The sequence below is a fragment of the Anolis carolinensis genome, chromosome 6 (assembly GCF_035594765.1).
Source record: "Anolis carolinensis isolate JA03-04 chromosome 6, rAnoCar3.1.pri, whole genome shotgun sequence".
Classification (NCBI taxonomy): Eukaryota; Metazoa; Chordata; class Lepidosauria; order Squamata; family Dactyloidae; genus Anolis; species Anolis carolinensis.
Genome location: NC_085846.1, coordinates 116717711 through 116733674, shown reverse-complemented (window position 1 = coordinate 116733674; position 15964 = coordinate 116717711). Strand labels below are relative to the sequence as shown.

The following is a 15964-nucleotide window of genomic DNA, read 5'->3' as shown; positions in this document are numbered from 1 at the left end:
TATTATAATTTTCTCAGATAAACTCACCTGAAGAAGACTAAGTCGAAACCGGTCGTGTGTTCTACATGCCCTTCAGTTCAACTGATTGATTTAACAAATTAAAACTTATGCATAGAGCAAACATTGTTCAGTTATAAATTTATTTTGATGTACGGAGCATTAACATTAAAACTGTAAATTCTGTACTTATTGTATTTCATTCAATATATCGTATATACTCGAGTATAAGCCCAACCGAATATAAGCCGAGGCACCTAATTTTACCACAAAAAAATGAGAAAACATTAACTCCAGTATAAGCCGAGGGTGGTAAATTTCAGAAATAAAAATAGATACCAATAACATTACATTAATTGAGCCATCAGTAGGTTAAATGTTTTTGAATGTTTACATAAAGCTCAAATTTAAGATAAGACTGTCCAACTCTGATTATTCTCATCTTCTTCAATGTAAATGTGCTTATGTATCCTTTTAATAATAATAGAGTAAAATAATACATGTAATAATAATAATAATAAATAATACAGGAAAATAATACATGTAGTAATAAATAGAGCAAAATAATAAATATAATAATAATAATAGAGTGAAATAATAAATGTATTATTATTAATAATAAAAATAGAGTAAAATAAATGTAATAGTAGCAACAATAATAGAGAAAAATAATAAATGTAATACCCTGTTTCCCTGAAAATAGGACAGTGTCTTATATTAATTTTTGCTCCCAAAGATGCACTAGGTCTTATTTTCAGGGGATGTCTTATTTTTCCACAAAGAAGAATTCACATTTTTAAAAAATGAAAATGTATCATTTACTGTACAGTAGTGGTCATCACAAAACAGCATAACCAAACTGTGAATCCTTTCAAGAATTTCTATATTATATTTTATTGCTATACTGTTTTTAAATTACTGTTTTAAATTTCTGTTTGTATGTAAATTTATGTTGTTGTTGGGCTTGTCCCTGTGTAAGCTGCCCTTAGTCCCTTCTGGGAGATGGAAGTAGGATACAAGAATAAAGTGATTATATTATTATTATTATTTCTTGTTACTACCTTTATTTCCGTGTACAACAATCTACGGTATGTACATTTACCGATCCTGCTTGCTTCCAAACAAAAACTTCTCTAGGTCTTACTTTCGGGGGAGGCCTTATATTTAGCAAATCAGCAAAACCTCTACTAGGTCTTATTTTCTGGGGATGTCTTATTTTCAGGGAAACAGGGTAATACCAATAATAATAGAGAAAAATAATAAGTGTACCATATATTCTTGAGTATAAGCTGACCCAAATATAAGCCAACCAGGACCCTCAACTGAGTATAAGCTGAACGGGGCTTTTTTAGTCTTAAAAAAAGAGCTGAAAAACTAGGCTTATACTCGAGTATATACAGTACGTTTATATTTTATCCCTGTTTATTGACCATTTACCAAGGCATATTGTTGTACTTGTGGGTATGTATTAGTTTGGTGTGTAACCAGGAACCCATTCACTTAATATAAGGTATGTGTGTAAGAGCAAGGTGAACCAGCCCAGAGGTACAACAACTAGTTCCATACTGGCTGGTGTCGGAAGTCATGGGTGGTGGGGAAGGGGGTGAGTGGGACCGGGGAAACAATATTTGTATTTTGAATGTTGTATACTCCCGGCCATTTTTACATAACACAATACAAATTGACAGCACAAAGAAAGGAAACTGTGGTCCAAAACCCAGTGTGGTGAAACGACTGTGCCAAGCCCCTTGAGCCTCCACAGCCGAAAGGAAAGCAGACCTCATGCGCCCCGCATGCAAGACCCGGCACAACGCAAGTGGCGGATAGGCATGCCGGCCGTACCTGGTGGACATCCGCCTCGCTCAGCAGCCGCATGGCAAGGTCGCTCCCGGAAGCCTTGCTCTCCCCACTCAAGTAGAGCTGTCGGAAACGGGGTCAGAGAGGCAGCAAAAGGAGGGAAGGAAGACACCGTTAGGACGGGGAAAACTCTGGGAAAGAAGCACAAGAGTTGGAAGAAGAGGCCATGCTGCTGCCCAGCCTGACCCAGAATGCGCTGAAGCTGTTGCGCCTCCGAGGGTCACAATAAACAAGACAATAAATAAGAAACACCACTCAGACACAGGAGAACTCCAGACAGCAAACCATCAAGGGCTAGTTAACACCTACCAAACAGAGGGTGCCTCCAGGTAACAACCAGGCTACCTCTATGCAGATACCTTCACTGATTGAGTTTCCAAACTTCATGGTTACTCAATGCAAACAACCAAGGGGTAGCTAACACCTACCTAACAGAGGGTACCTCCAGGCAACAACAACCAGGCTACCTCTATGCAGATACCCTCACTGATTGACTTTCCAAACTTCATGGTTACTCAATGCAAACAACCAAGGGGTAGCTAACACCTACCTAACAGAGGGTGCCTCCAGGTAACAACCAGGCTACCTCTATGCAGATACCTTCACTGATTGACTTTCCAAACTTCATGGTTACTCAATGCAAAAAACCAAGGGGTAGCTAACACCTACCTAACAGAGGGTACCTCCAGGCAACAACAACCAGGCTACCTCTATGCAGATACCCTCACTGATTGAGTTTCCAAACTTCATGGTTACTCAATGCAAACAACCAAGGGGTAGCTAACACCTACCTAACAGAGGGTACCTCCAGGCAACAACAACCAGGCTACCTCTATGCAGATACCCTCACTGATTGACTTTCCAAACTTCATGGTTACTCAATGCAAACAACCAAGGGGTAGCTAACACCTACCTAACAGAGGGTACCTCCAGGCAACAACAACCAGGCTACCTCTATGCAGATACCCTCACTGATTGAGTTTCCAAACTTCATGGTTACTCAATGCAAACAACCAAGGGGTAGCTAACACCTACCTAACAGAGGGTACCTCCAGGCAACAACAACCAGGCTACCTCTATGCAGATACCCTCACTGATTGACTTTCCAAACTTCATGGTTACTCAATGCAAAAAACCAAGGGGTAGCTAACACCTACCTAACAGAGGGTACCTCCAGGCAACAACAACCAGGCTACCTCTATGCAGATACCCTCACTGATTGAGTTTCCAAACTTCATGGTTACTCAATGCAAACAACCAAGGGGTAGCTAACACCTACCTAACAGAGGGTACCTCCAGGCAACAACAACCAGGCTACCTCTATGCAGATACCCTCACTGATTGACTTTCCAAACTTCATGGTTACTCAATGCAAACAACCAAGGGGTAGCTAACACCTACCTAACAGAGGGTACCTCCAGGCAACAACAACCAGGCTACCTCTATGCAGATACCCTCACTGATTGACTTTCCAAACTTCATGGTTACTCAATGCAAACAACCAAGGGGTAGCTAACACCTACCTAACAGAGGGTACCTCCAGGCAACAACAACCAGGCTACCTCTATGCAGATACCCTCACTGATTGACTTTCCAAACTTCATGGTTACTCAATGCAAACAACCAAGGGGTAGCTAACACCTACCTAACAGAGGGTACCTCCAGGCAACAACAACCAGGCTACCTCTATGCAGATACCCTCACTGATTGACTTTCCAAACTTCATGGTTACTCAATGCAAACAACCAAGGGGTAGCTAACACCTACCTAACAGAGGGTACCTCCAGGCAACAACAACCAGGCTACCTCTATGCAGATACCCTCACTGATTGACTTTCCAAACTTCATGGTTACTCAATGCAAACAACCAAGGGGTAGCTAACACCTACCTAACAGAGGGTACCTCCAGGCAACAACAACCAGGCTACCTCTATGCAGATACCCTCACTGATTGACTTTCCAAACTTCATGGTTACTCAATGCAAACAACCAAGGGGTAGCTAACACCTACCTAACAGAGGGTACCTCCAGGCAACAACAACCAGGCTACCTCTATGCAGATACCCTCACTGATTGACTTTCCAAACTTCATGGTTACTCAATGCAAACAACCAAGGGGTAGCTAACACCTACCTAACAGAGGGTACCTCCAGGCAACAACAACCAGGCTACCTCTATGCAGATACCCTCACTGATTGACTTTCCAAACTTCATGGTTACTCAATGCAAACAACCAAGGGGTAGCTAACACCTACCTAACAGAGGGTACCTCCAGGCAACAACAACCAGGCTACCTCTATGCAGATACCCTCACTGATTGACTTTCCAAACTTCATGGTTACTCAATGCAAACAACCAAGGGGTAGCTAACACCTACCTAACAGAGGGTACCTCCAGGCAACAACAACCAGGCTACCTCTATGCAGATACCCTCACTGATTGACTTTCCAAACTTCATGGTTACTCAATGCAAACAACCAAGGGGTAGCTAACACCTACCTAACAGAGGGTACCTCCAGGCAACAACAACCAGGCTACCTCTATGCAGATACCCTCACTGATTGACTTTCCAAACTTCATGGTTACTCAATGCAAACAACCAAGGGGTAGCTAACACCTACCTAACAGAGGGTACCTCCAGGCAACAACAACCAGGCTACCTCTATGCAGATACCCTCACTGATTGACTTTCCAAACTTCATGGTTACTCAATGCAAACAACCAAGGGGTAGCTAACACCTACCTAACAGAGGGTACCTCCAGGCAACAACAACCAGGCTACCTCTATGCAGATACCCTCACTGATTGACTTTCCAAACTTCATGGTTACTCAATGCAAACAACCAAGGGGTAGCTAACACCTACCTAACAGAGGGTACCTCCAGGCAACAACAACCAGGCTACCTCTATGCAGATACCCTCACTGATTGACTTTCCAAACTTCATGCCTACTATCAATACGGACAGACACCAACATGTTTCCGTTGGTCTGGTACAACACTTAGGCAGAAAAGATGTAAGATGGGTGACACTTCCTCAAGAGCAATGCATATAAAATGGGTTTAGGAGAAAAGCCACAAGCTGAGCTCTGTGAGGTAGCAGCTATAAAAGCCAATGCAATTCTAGGATGCATCCAAAGCAAGATAGTGTCAAGATCACAGAATCATCGAGGAGGTGGAAGAGACCCCCAAAGGCTATCTAGTCCATCTAGTCTTTGTAACAACAACAACATTAATATAAGTCCAAGCCCCTTCTGTTAGCTAAGAAAGGCACAATCAAAGCACTACCAAAAGATGGCCATCCACCCTTAGTAGTAGTAGTAGTAGTGTTAATAATAATAATAATAATAATAATAATAATAATAATAATTATTATTATTATTATTATTATTATTATTATTATTATTATTATTATTATTATTATTATAGGAGCAACTTGGGGGCCATCCAGTCCAACCCCATTGTGCCATGCAGGAAAGGCACAATCAAAGTGCCCCCAACAGATGACCATCCAGCCTGTGTAACAACAACAACAACAACAACAACAACAACAACAACGATAGGAGCAACCAGAGGTCATCCAGTCCAACCCCATTCTGCCATGCTGAATAGGCACAATCAAAGTACCCCCAACAGATGGCCATCCAGTCTTTGTTTAAAAGTCTCCATGGAAGGAGCTTCCTCCAGATTCAAAGGCAGAGAGTTCCATTGTTGAACAGCTCTTATTACAGTCAAGAAGTTCTTCCTAATGTTCGGGTGGAATCTGAATTTGACCTCAGTTTGAGAACTAATTCCGCCCTAGGGGAGTGGCGGCATATAAGTTTAAATAAATAATTAATAAATAAATAAAATTATGTTCCCATTCATGCTGGCATCTATGAATGATGTAGGAATGCACGGATTAAAGAAAAATATATAATGCACCTGGTCCTCTGCATCTGAAATAGATTACATATGGATGTGATTAATACATCTTCATTAAGTCCTCCAGTGTGAATCTATGCTCAATTTCAATTGGATTTTATTATTTCCTGATGAGCACAAGGAAAAACTGCCCTTTATGAGTGCATAGGGTTTGGGGTTTTAATGCATTTCAATCCTTTTAATGTTGAATGGTTTTAAGGACACAGAATGGTTTCACTGTTTTTATTTTTAATATTTTAGTGCAATATATATACATATACATATACAGGAATCTTTAGGCCTTTCAGTGCAACTTCAAAGAGACCTTATTAACTGAATCTGCAAAAGGTAAACTTGCAAATGTGGAGGATCACAGAACTGGAAGGGACTACAAAGGCCATCCAGTCCAATATCTATATCCGTATCTATCTATCTATATATACACACACACACATCCATGGGATGGCAAAGGAAATCAACACCTTGGTTTACAAAGCGGTTCCCTGGAGATGCTTGAAAACATCAGCATGAGGCCTAACTCAGCTTAATAGAAGGTAGGTTTACATGCCGAAATTTCGACGGCACTCTTGAAATGGAAAATGTCAGAAGGAGAAGCGTGGAGGAAAATCGGCACCTGGTTTGTTTAAAACGGCGACGGTTAAAAATAACCGGCGGGAAAGAGACAAAACACGTGCGATTCCAGGGAGCCTCCAGCTTTCATAATAGATATAAATCTTCCTGTTATTTACAGAAATGTAAGATTTATTAGTTTTTCAAGGGCAACATGAGTGAAAACAGGAATGGATGTTAAGCTAAAGCCAAATGCCCTCTTTTAGTTGGTGAACAGATGCCACGTATGTTGCCAAATATATCACAATCCACCAATAACATACCTCTACAAGCGCATCCCTTCTTCCACAAGCATAGCTCTAGTCTTTCCTGACCCTAGACCTATGGGCTGATTCATGCAGGCAAGTACAAAGCATGTTAAAAACTTGAATCGCATTGGCCTTTTTAGCTGCAGCATCATACTATTGGCTCATGTCGAGCTTGTGGTCTGCCATAGCCTGTATGAACATGGCCACTTGCGGATGCATGCTCCCACAGCCCATTTAAAAATAGTTCTCAAGCACGGGCATTTGTGGATACATACTGTCATAACCCATCAAAAAACGGTTCTCTTTCAGATACATACTGCCATAGCCTGTGGAAACATGGCTATTTGTGGATGCATGCTGTCACAGGCCATCCAAAACACAGGCATTTGCAGATGCATGTTGCCATAGGCCATCCAAAAAACGTTCTCTTGCAGATGCATGCTGCCATAGGTCATCCAAAACATGGGCATTTGTGGATGCATGTTGCCACAGCCCATTGAAAAAACGTTCTCTTGCAGATGCATGCTGCCATAGCCCATTGAAAAAATGTTCTCTTGCAGATGCATGCTGCCATAGCCCATTGAAAAAACGTTCTCTTGCAGATGCATGCTGCCATAGCCCATTGAAAAAACGTTCTCTTGCAGATGCATGCTGCCATAGGCCATCCAAAAAACGTTCTCTTGCAGATGCATGCTGCCATAGGCCATCCAAAAAACGTTCTCTTGCAGATGCATGCTGCCATAGGCCATCCAAAAAACGTTCTCTTGCAGATGCATGCTGCCATAGCCCATCCAAAAAACGTTCTCTTGCAGATGCATGCTGCCATAGGCCATCCAAAACACGGGCATTTGTGGATGCATGTTGCCACAGCCCATTGAAAAAACGTTCTCTTGCAGATGCATGTTGCCATAGGCCATCCAAAAAACGTTCTCTTGCAGATGCATGCTGCCATAGGCCATCCAAAAAACGTTCTCTTGCAGATGCATGCTGCCATAGGCCATCCAAAAAACGTTCTCTTGCAGATGCATGTTGCCATAGCCCATTGAAAAAACGTTCTCTTGCAGATGCATGTTGCCATAGGCCATCCAAAAAACGTTCTCTTGCAGATGCATGCTGCCATAACCCATCCAAAAAACGTTCTCTTGCAGATGCATGCTGCCATAGCCCATCCAAAAAACGTTCTCTTGCAGATGCATGCTGCCATAGGCCATCCAAAAAACGTTCTCTTGCAGATGCATGCTGCCATAGCCCATCCAAAAAACGTTCTCTTGCAGATGCATGCTGCCATAGCCCATCCAAAAAACGTTCTCTTGCAGATGCATGCTGCCATAGCCCATCCAAAAAACGTTCTCTTGCAGATGCATGCTGCCATAGGCCATCCAAAACACGGGCATTTGTGGATGCATGTTGCCACAGCCCATTGAAAAAACGTTCTCTTGCAGATGCATGCTGCCATAGCCCATCCAAAAAACGTTCTCTTGCAGATGCATGCTGCCATAGCCCATCCAAAAAACGTTCTCTTGCAGATGCATGCTGCCATAGGCCATCCAAAACACGGGCATTTGTGGATGCATGTTGCCACAGCCCATTGAAAAAACGTTCTCTTGCAGATGCATGCTGCCATAGCCCATCCAAAAGCTGTTCTCTTGCAGATAAATACGGCCATAGCCTGTACGAACACGGCCACTTGTGGATGCATGCTGCCATAGCTCATCCAAAACGTGTGTATTTGCAGATGCATGCTGCCATAGCCCATCCAAAAACTGTTCTCTTGCAGATGCATGCTGCCATAACCTGTACAAATATGGTCACTTGTGAATGCATGCTACCATAGCCCATCCAAAACGTGGACATTTACGGATGCATGCTGCCACAGCCCATACAAAGCTTGGGTGTTTGCGGATGCATATTGCCAAAGCCCATCCAAAACATGGTCACTATTTGAAACATATTTCCAAATCTCAACCAAAACATGGTCACTTGTTGATGCATACTGCCATAGCCCATCCAAAACATGGGCATTTGTGGATGCATACCGCCATCGCCTGTACAAACATGGTGACTTGTTGATGCATACTGCCATATCCTATGCAAAACTTGGGCATTTGCAGATGCATACTGCCACAGCCCATCCAAAAACTGTTTTCTTGCAGATGCATGCTGCCATAGCCTGTACAAACATGGCCACTTGTGGATGCATGCTACCATAGCCCATCCAAAATGTGGGCACTTATGAATGCATGCTGCCACAACCCATACAAAGCTTGGGTGTTTGTAGATGCATACTGCCATAGCCCATCCAAAACATGATCACTTTCTGAAGCATACTGCCATACCTCAACCAAAACACGGTCACTTGTTAATGCATACTGCCATAGCCCATCCAAAACATAGGCATTTGCAGATGCATACTGCCATTACCTGTACAAACATGGTGACTTGTTGATACATACTGCCATAGCCTATGCAAAACTTGGGCATTTGCAGATGCATACTACCACAGCCCATCCAAAAACTGTTTTCTTGCATATGCATATTGCCATAGCCTGTACAAACATGGCCACTTATGGAGGCATGCTGCCATAGTCCATCCAAAAAATGTTCTCTTGCAGATGCATGCTTCCAAAGCCCATCTAAACCATGGTCACTCTTGGAAGCACACTGCCACAAACCATCCAAACCAAGTTCTGGATAGGCAGTGTACATGCATGCGTGAATCAATTGAAGTTTCACTCCAGAGTGAAAAGCATTGCGTTTGGGAGGCACAAAAAGTCTTCGTGGTTGAGCCACCATGCTCTCTGATCATACGCAAGCCACTGCTTACTCAAAGTTACAAAAAGGCATGTGCAAAACTGTCCTAACTCCACACAATGTGAGGATGGGGGTGGTGCAACCAGCCAGACTAAGCCTAGCAGATTAAGCAAACATAGGCAACACCAAAGAACTCTGGAAAGTGGAGTCCAAAGACATTTGGAGAGCTGTGTGCATGGCAAACACAAGAAAAAACTCAAAAGACGTGCAATGTGTTGTCGAAGGCTTTCATGGCTGGGATCGCAGAGTTGTTGTGTGTTTTCTGGGCAGTATGGCCAAGTTCCAGAAGCATTCTCTCCTGACGTTCCACCCACATCTATGGCAGGCATCCTCAGAGGTATACCTCACAACCTCTGAGGATGCCTGCCATAGATGTGGGCGAAACGTCAGGAGAGAATGCTTCTGGAACATGGCCATGCAGCCCAGAAAACACACAACAATCCTGAATACAGTTTGACGTCCCTATAAAGTGCCGTGGCTCAATGCTATGGAATTGTGACAACTGGAGGAAGAAAAGGACTTTGGGAAACTACATCTCCCAGCATGATAGAGCATTGTGCTCTACAGTTAAAGTGGTAAGTCGACATTAGATATTCATTCCTTAACCCATAGATCATAATTCTTCTGGACGGTGAGAATATTTGCACATTTTCCTCCCATTGCCAAAGATATTGCCTAATCAACTATTCTGCTCACTTTGAGACTATTTACACTATTTACTCTTCTTTGCTTTTGCGAAATGCAAGGAGTGGAGGCTCCATTAGTCATAGTTTTTGAACTAAGACTTGTCTGTGGTTCGAAACCCATCCCTGGGCTCACTCCTTTGGCTTTAAGCTCCTCAAACCTTCGCCTTTAGCACAAATAAGGATATTTCTCTCCTGTCATTTCTCAAGGAAGGCAAAACCCAGGCATCGAAAATGCCGAGTTTCAGCAACTTAATTGGACCCCCATGGAATATATAATATACAAGGCAGAAATGTGCTCGGTAGCAATCGTTAACGGAGAGATTTCCAAAGAGAGGAGAAAGAAATGAAAAAAGAGAGAGAGAGAAAAGGGGGACATGGCTGGACGCAACACCAAGTTGCAAAGCAAAACAGAAGAGTTATGTATGTATGGTGCAATCGTACATACCTTGCTGTTTTGGATCAGCCGGATGATGTGCTCAAAGCAGTTGTTGCTGAGGAAGATGGCTTGCAAGACAGGCCGGTCGTCGCAGTTTAACATTTCAGGGATAGCATCTGAAGACGAGAGAGAAGATGGAGGACTTCAATAAATTAGCATCACATTTTCCAGCTTCATGAGGATATGCTCGATTCCGGTCACAATCTTGGCCTGAATTGCCTTTGTTCTGATGGCTTGCTCCTGGGCTGCAAGGATCAGGCCTTCTGTCTCCTTCTTCAGGGTCCCATTCGTGAGACAGAGCCAGGTCTTCTATTATTATTATTATTATTATTATTATTATTATTATTATTATTATTATTATTATTAATTGCCTTTGTCCTGATGTCTTGCTCCTGGGCTGCAAGGATCAGGCCTTCTGTCTCCTTCTTCAGGGTCCCATTCGTGAGACAGAGCCAGGTCTTCTATTATTATTATTATTATTATTATTATTATTATTATTATTATTATTATTATTATTAATTGCCTTTGTCCTGATGTCTTGCTCCTGGGCTGCAAGGATCAGGCCTTCTGTCTCCTTCTTCAGGGTCCCATTCGTGAGCCAGAGCCAGGTCTTGTATTATTATTATTATTATTATTAATTGCCTTTGTCCTGATGTCTTGCTCCTGGGCTGCAAGGGTCAGGCCTTCTGTCTCCTTCTTCAGGGTCCCATTCGTGAGCCAGAGCCAGGTCTTCTATTATTATTATTATTATTATTATTATTATTATTATTATTATTATTATTAATGGCCTTTGTCCTGATGGCTTGCTCCTGGGCTGCAAGGATCAGGCCTTCTGTCTCCTTCTTCAGGGTCCCATTCGTGAGCCAGAGCCAGGTCTTCTATTATTATTATTATTATTATTATTATTATTATTATTATTATTATTATTAATTGCCTTTGTTCTGATGTCTTGCTCCTGGGCTGCAAGGATCAGGCCTTCTGTCTCCTTCTTCAGGGTCCCATTCGTGAGCCAGAGCCAGGTCTTTTATTATTATTATTATTATTATTATTATTATTATTATTATTATTATTATTAATTGCCTTTGTCCTGATGGCTTGCTCCTGGGCTGCAAGGATCAGGCCTTCTGTCTCCTTCTTCAGGGTCCCATTCGTGAGCCAGAGCCAGGGCTTCTCCTTGTCAGCTTTTCCTTCAATTTTGTCAAGGAACTTTCCATGCAATGTTTTGTTGTGCCAGCTATCAGCTCTAGTTTGTAGTGCGGTTTTCTTGTACTGATTTTTTGTTGTTGTTGTTGTTGTTGTTATTATTATTATTATTATTATTATTATTATTATTATTATTATTATTATTATTATTACCGTGTTTCCCAAAAAATAAGACAGTGTCTTATATTAATTTTTGCTCCCAAAGATGCGCTAGGTCTTATTTTCAGGGGATGTCTTATTTTTCCATGAAGAAGAATTCACATATATGGTTGAACAAAAAAATGAACATTTATTATATACTGTACAGTAGCTGTCATCACAAACCAGCATAACCAGACAAACTGTGAATCCTATCAAGAATTTCTTGTTACTACCATTATTTCCATGTACAACTGGTATGTACATTTACCCATCCTGCATGCTCTGGTGTTCTGTTTGGCGGGCATGCTTCCAAACAAAAACTTTGCTAGGTCTTACTTTCGGGGGAGGCCTTATATTTAGCAATTCAGCAAAACTTCTACTAGGTCTTATTTTTCAGGGATGTCTTATTTTCGGGGAAACAGGGTATTGTCATGATGCTTACCCAGCATGCTGACCCGGAGGGCGACAAGCCGTTCCTCCCACTGCCCGCCCGGAGAGCCCTGCATGGTGGCCACGGGCTGGTCGGCGTTGAGGACCTGGAAGTAGCTGTCCAGGATGGCGCGGATCTCCACCTTGCGCTGCCCGGGGGGGCTTCCGGCGTGCAGGACGTGCACCATGCCCACCAGGCTCTTCAGGGCCAGCGCCAGCACATTGGGGTCTCCGGCGGGGGGCGGGCTTCCCGGGGAGCACCACCTGCGCAGCACCAGCATCAGCACCTCCACCGAGGACGGGGTCACCGCCAGCAGCGCATTGGCCTGCGGAAGAAGGAGCATGTTCATGGAATCACTGAATTATAGAACCCTGCCATTTGGCTATTAGCAGTTTTTCAGTTTTGCAAGGATGCTGAATCCCTAATCCCAGCGAATATGGAGGAGTGATCCTAAATTTGGGTTTAGGAGGCCACCCTTACCTTGGATCCGGAGATGATGGCTCCGAAGAGATGGATCAGCCGCAGCTGGAGAGCCTCTGGAAGCTGTTCTCCATCTTTGAAGCATTCTGGCAAAGAAGAGGAAGAGAGAGGTTTAGTCTGGGATCCAGCCCGGGTTGGATTGAGCTCCCGACCATTCATAGCCTCGCTCGCTGTTGATCTAAGTAGCTCGAAAGACAGTTGCATCTGTTGAGTAGAAATTTAGATACCGCTTTATGCGGGGAGGCTAATTTAACTAATTTACGACACCATAAAAACATCTAGCAGTGTGCAGAAAGGAATGAAGAAGCAATCCATCATGGACTCGGTGTCACAAGTCGCCGATGAAGCGGCAGCTCCCCCTGTGGCCAGAATCGAGCATACCCTCATGAAGCCGGAAGCTGGAAAATGTTAAATTGCCTCTGTGTCTGTCTGCCAGCCTGTCTATATGTCATTTGTCTAATGGCATTGCCATGTATATGTGCATTGTGATCTGCCCTGAGTTCCCTTTGGGGTGAGAAGGACAGAATATAAATACTGTAAGTAAGTAAATAAATAAATCTATGGTACAGCAAGAGGAAAGTTTGGAAAAGTTGCTAGAACTTACAGAGCTCTCAACCCAATAGGGAGTAACAGCCCAAGCCCTTTCTGGCTTGAAGGCAGTCCATGAGAGCCGGATCTAGGAGTCTTAGTAGACCACATACTGAACATGAGCCAAGAGTGTGATGCAGCAGCTAAAAAGGCCAATGCGATTCTAAGAGTACAGTGTCTAGATCAGGCATGTTTATTTATATCCTGCTTTTTCTCTCCATAAGGAGACTCACCTGTGTCCAGTTCCGGGCACCAAACCCAAGGAGGACATGGACGAGATGGAAGACGTGACCTAAACGGTCAACAGTTTCTAAACCAAGCCCTATAGGTAAGCAAAAAGACCTCCAAAGACCACCTAGATGGTCTCACAAGACCATCGGTAAGGGTAGGGACCCTCAAAGGCCATTTAGATGATCTCATAAGGCCACCAGAAGACCATAGATAAGGAAAGGGACCCTCAAAGACCATCTAGATGGTTGTTGTATGTCTTTCGGGCTGTGTGGCCATGTTCCAGAGGTTGTGAGTTACCTCTGAGGATGCCTGCCATAGATGTGGGCGAAACGTCAGGAGAGAATACTTCTGGAACATGGCCACACAGCCCGAAAGACATACAACAACCCTGTGATCCCGGCCATGAAAGCCTTCGACAACACACCATCTAGATGGTTTCATAAGACCATAGGTAAGGAAAGGGACCCTCAAAGGCTATCTAGACGGTCTCATAGGACCATACATAAGGAAAGTGACCTCCAAAAGTCATCTAGATGGTCTCATAAGGCCGTAGCTAAGCAAAGAGACCTTCAAAGACCATCTAGACGATCTCATAAGACCATAGGTAAGGAAAGGGACCTCCAAAGACCAAGTAGACTTAGGTCAACCCTAAGTCTAAAGTTTAGGACAGGGGCCAGGTCCATGGCCTTGGATCTGGCCCACAGGCCTTAGTCTGGGGACCCCTGCCCTATAAGGAAACATTGAGGGATCTGGGGATGTTTAGCTTGGAGAGCTATGGTTAAATATTGGATATTATATCCCATTGAAGAAGAGAAAAGATGGTTTTCTTGGACACGGTGAGAGTAACAGATTCAAACTGCAAGAGAAGCGATTGCGTCTAAACATTAGGAAGAACTTCATGACCCTAAGAGCGGTTTGGCAGTCCGGCGGAGTCTCCTTCTCTGGGTTTTACTAAAGCAGAATCTGGATGGCCATCTGTTGGGAGAGTTTTGATTGTGTGTTCCTGCATTGCACAATTAGGTTGGACTGGATGGCCCCTGGGAGTTCCTTCCAATGCTACACGATGTAATATGATTTTGTTCCTGGATTATCAATGTCGTTTCCTAATTGTTTCTATCACAAGAACATGGGAAAAGTTTATGAAAGTGCAAAAAACTTTGTTCCTGAAAGAGGGACATCAGTAGGATGACCCAATGCCTTCTTCCAGTTTGCGACATCCCTTGCGTTGCCACACTGCGGCTGTGGTGAAACCCTTTGAACTCAGCGCATGCTTTGAGAGGAGTTCAATCGGGTGAGAGGTTAATTAATGCAGTTTGATGCCACTTTAAATACCATGGCTCAATGCTATGCTATTATGGGAACTGTAGTTTTGCTGTTACCAAATCCACTTTTGATTAACGAATCGTAGAATTCTAGAGAGGGAAGGGGCCCCCAAAGGTCATCTAGTCCAACCCCGCTCTGCAATTCAGGGAGATATAATCCAAGCCCTCCTGACAGATGGCCATCCAGTCTTATTTTTTCCCCAAAATTGGCAAATATTGGAAGGCTGAAGCAGATGCCTATTCCACTATAACAAGCAGCTCTTAAATGCATGGTTGCTTTTACAAGTATTGAAACTAATGAGCTTCTATTTTTTCTTATCTGTCTGGCTTGTCCGGAGAAATCCCCCATTTGAACAAATATATATGTGTATGTATATGTGTGTGTATGTATATGTGTGTGTGTGTGTGTGTGTGTGTGTGTGTGTGTGTATATATATATATATATATATATATATATATATATATGGCAATCGATACAAGTCCTGGTATTCTGCAGGAAAGCCCCGTAAAAACTCCCAAGGGTATTTTTATTCAACGCTTTCTGTAAATCAATTCCAAGCTTTTTATAAATCCATTCCTCTTAATTGATTTCATGCTTATCTCACTCTCGCTATGTGTGTGTGTATAGTTAGTTAGATAAAAAGATAGATAGATAAATAGATGTATATATTGTAAATATAATAATAATAGACTGGTTCAGACATGTGGATGACACCTTCACCATTGGAGGAGAGGAACTAAACAAGTTTTAAAATGCTTAAATACTGGCTCCCAGTACTTAAAAAAATCCTAAAATCAGGACAGCAAATAAAGAAAAACACTCAAAAACAGGGGAATTCCAGACATGAATCAATCAGGGCCAGCTAACACCTCCCAACAAAGGATTCACCCCAGGTAGGAAGCAGCCAGGCTTTGAAGCTGCAAGGTCATTCAATTTCAAAAGAAAGGAGGAAACCATGAAAATGAACAAAATCTGGCTTCCAGTATTAAAAAAATAACACC

The 15964-nt window shown here is 42.9% G+C and overlaps 2 protein-coding genes across 2 annotated transcripts in view; both read right to left on the bottom strand.

The window, feature by feature from the left end:
• The window catches only part of nbeal2 (neurobeachin like 2), a 210241-nt gene that overhangs the window by 115174 nt on the left and 79103 nt on the right, over positions 1–15964 (bottom strand). Inside the window, 4 exon segments of the mRNA XM_062957860.1 lie at positions 1840–1917; positions 10577–10683; positions 12354–12666; positions 12822–12907. Coding sequence (XP_062813930.1) covers positions 1840–1917; positions 10577–10683; positions 12354–12666; positions 12822–12907 — 584 coding nt within the window.
• LOC134292538 (uncharacterized) lies at positions 1913–10564 on the bottom strand. Its single transcript, XM_062957796.1, has 2 exons — positions 2524–10564; positions 1913–2404 (listed from the first exon to the last, which is right to left on the bottom strand). Exon 1 carries the CDS (start codon positions 8263–8265, stop codon positions 6940–6942), a length of 1326 nt encoding a protein of 441 aa, XP_062813866.1. The 5' UTR covers positions 8266–10564; the 3' UTR covers positions 1913–2404; positions 2524–6939.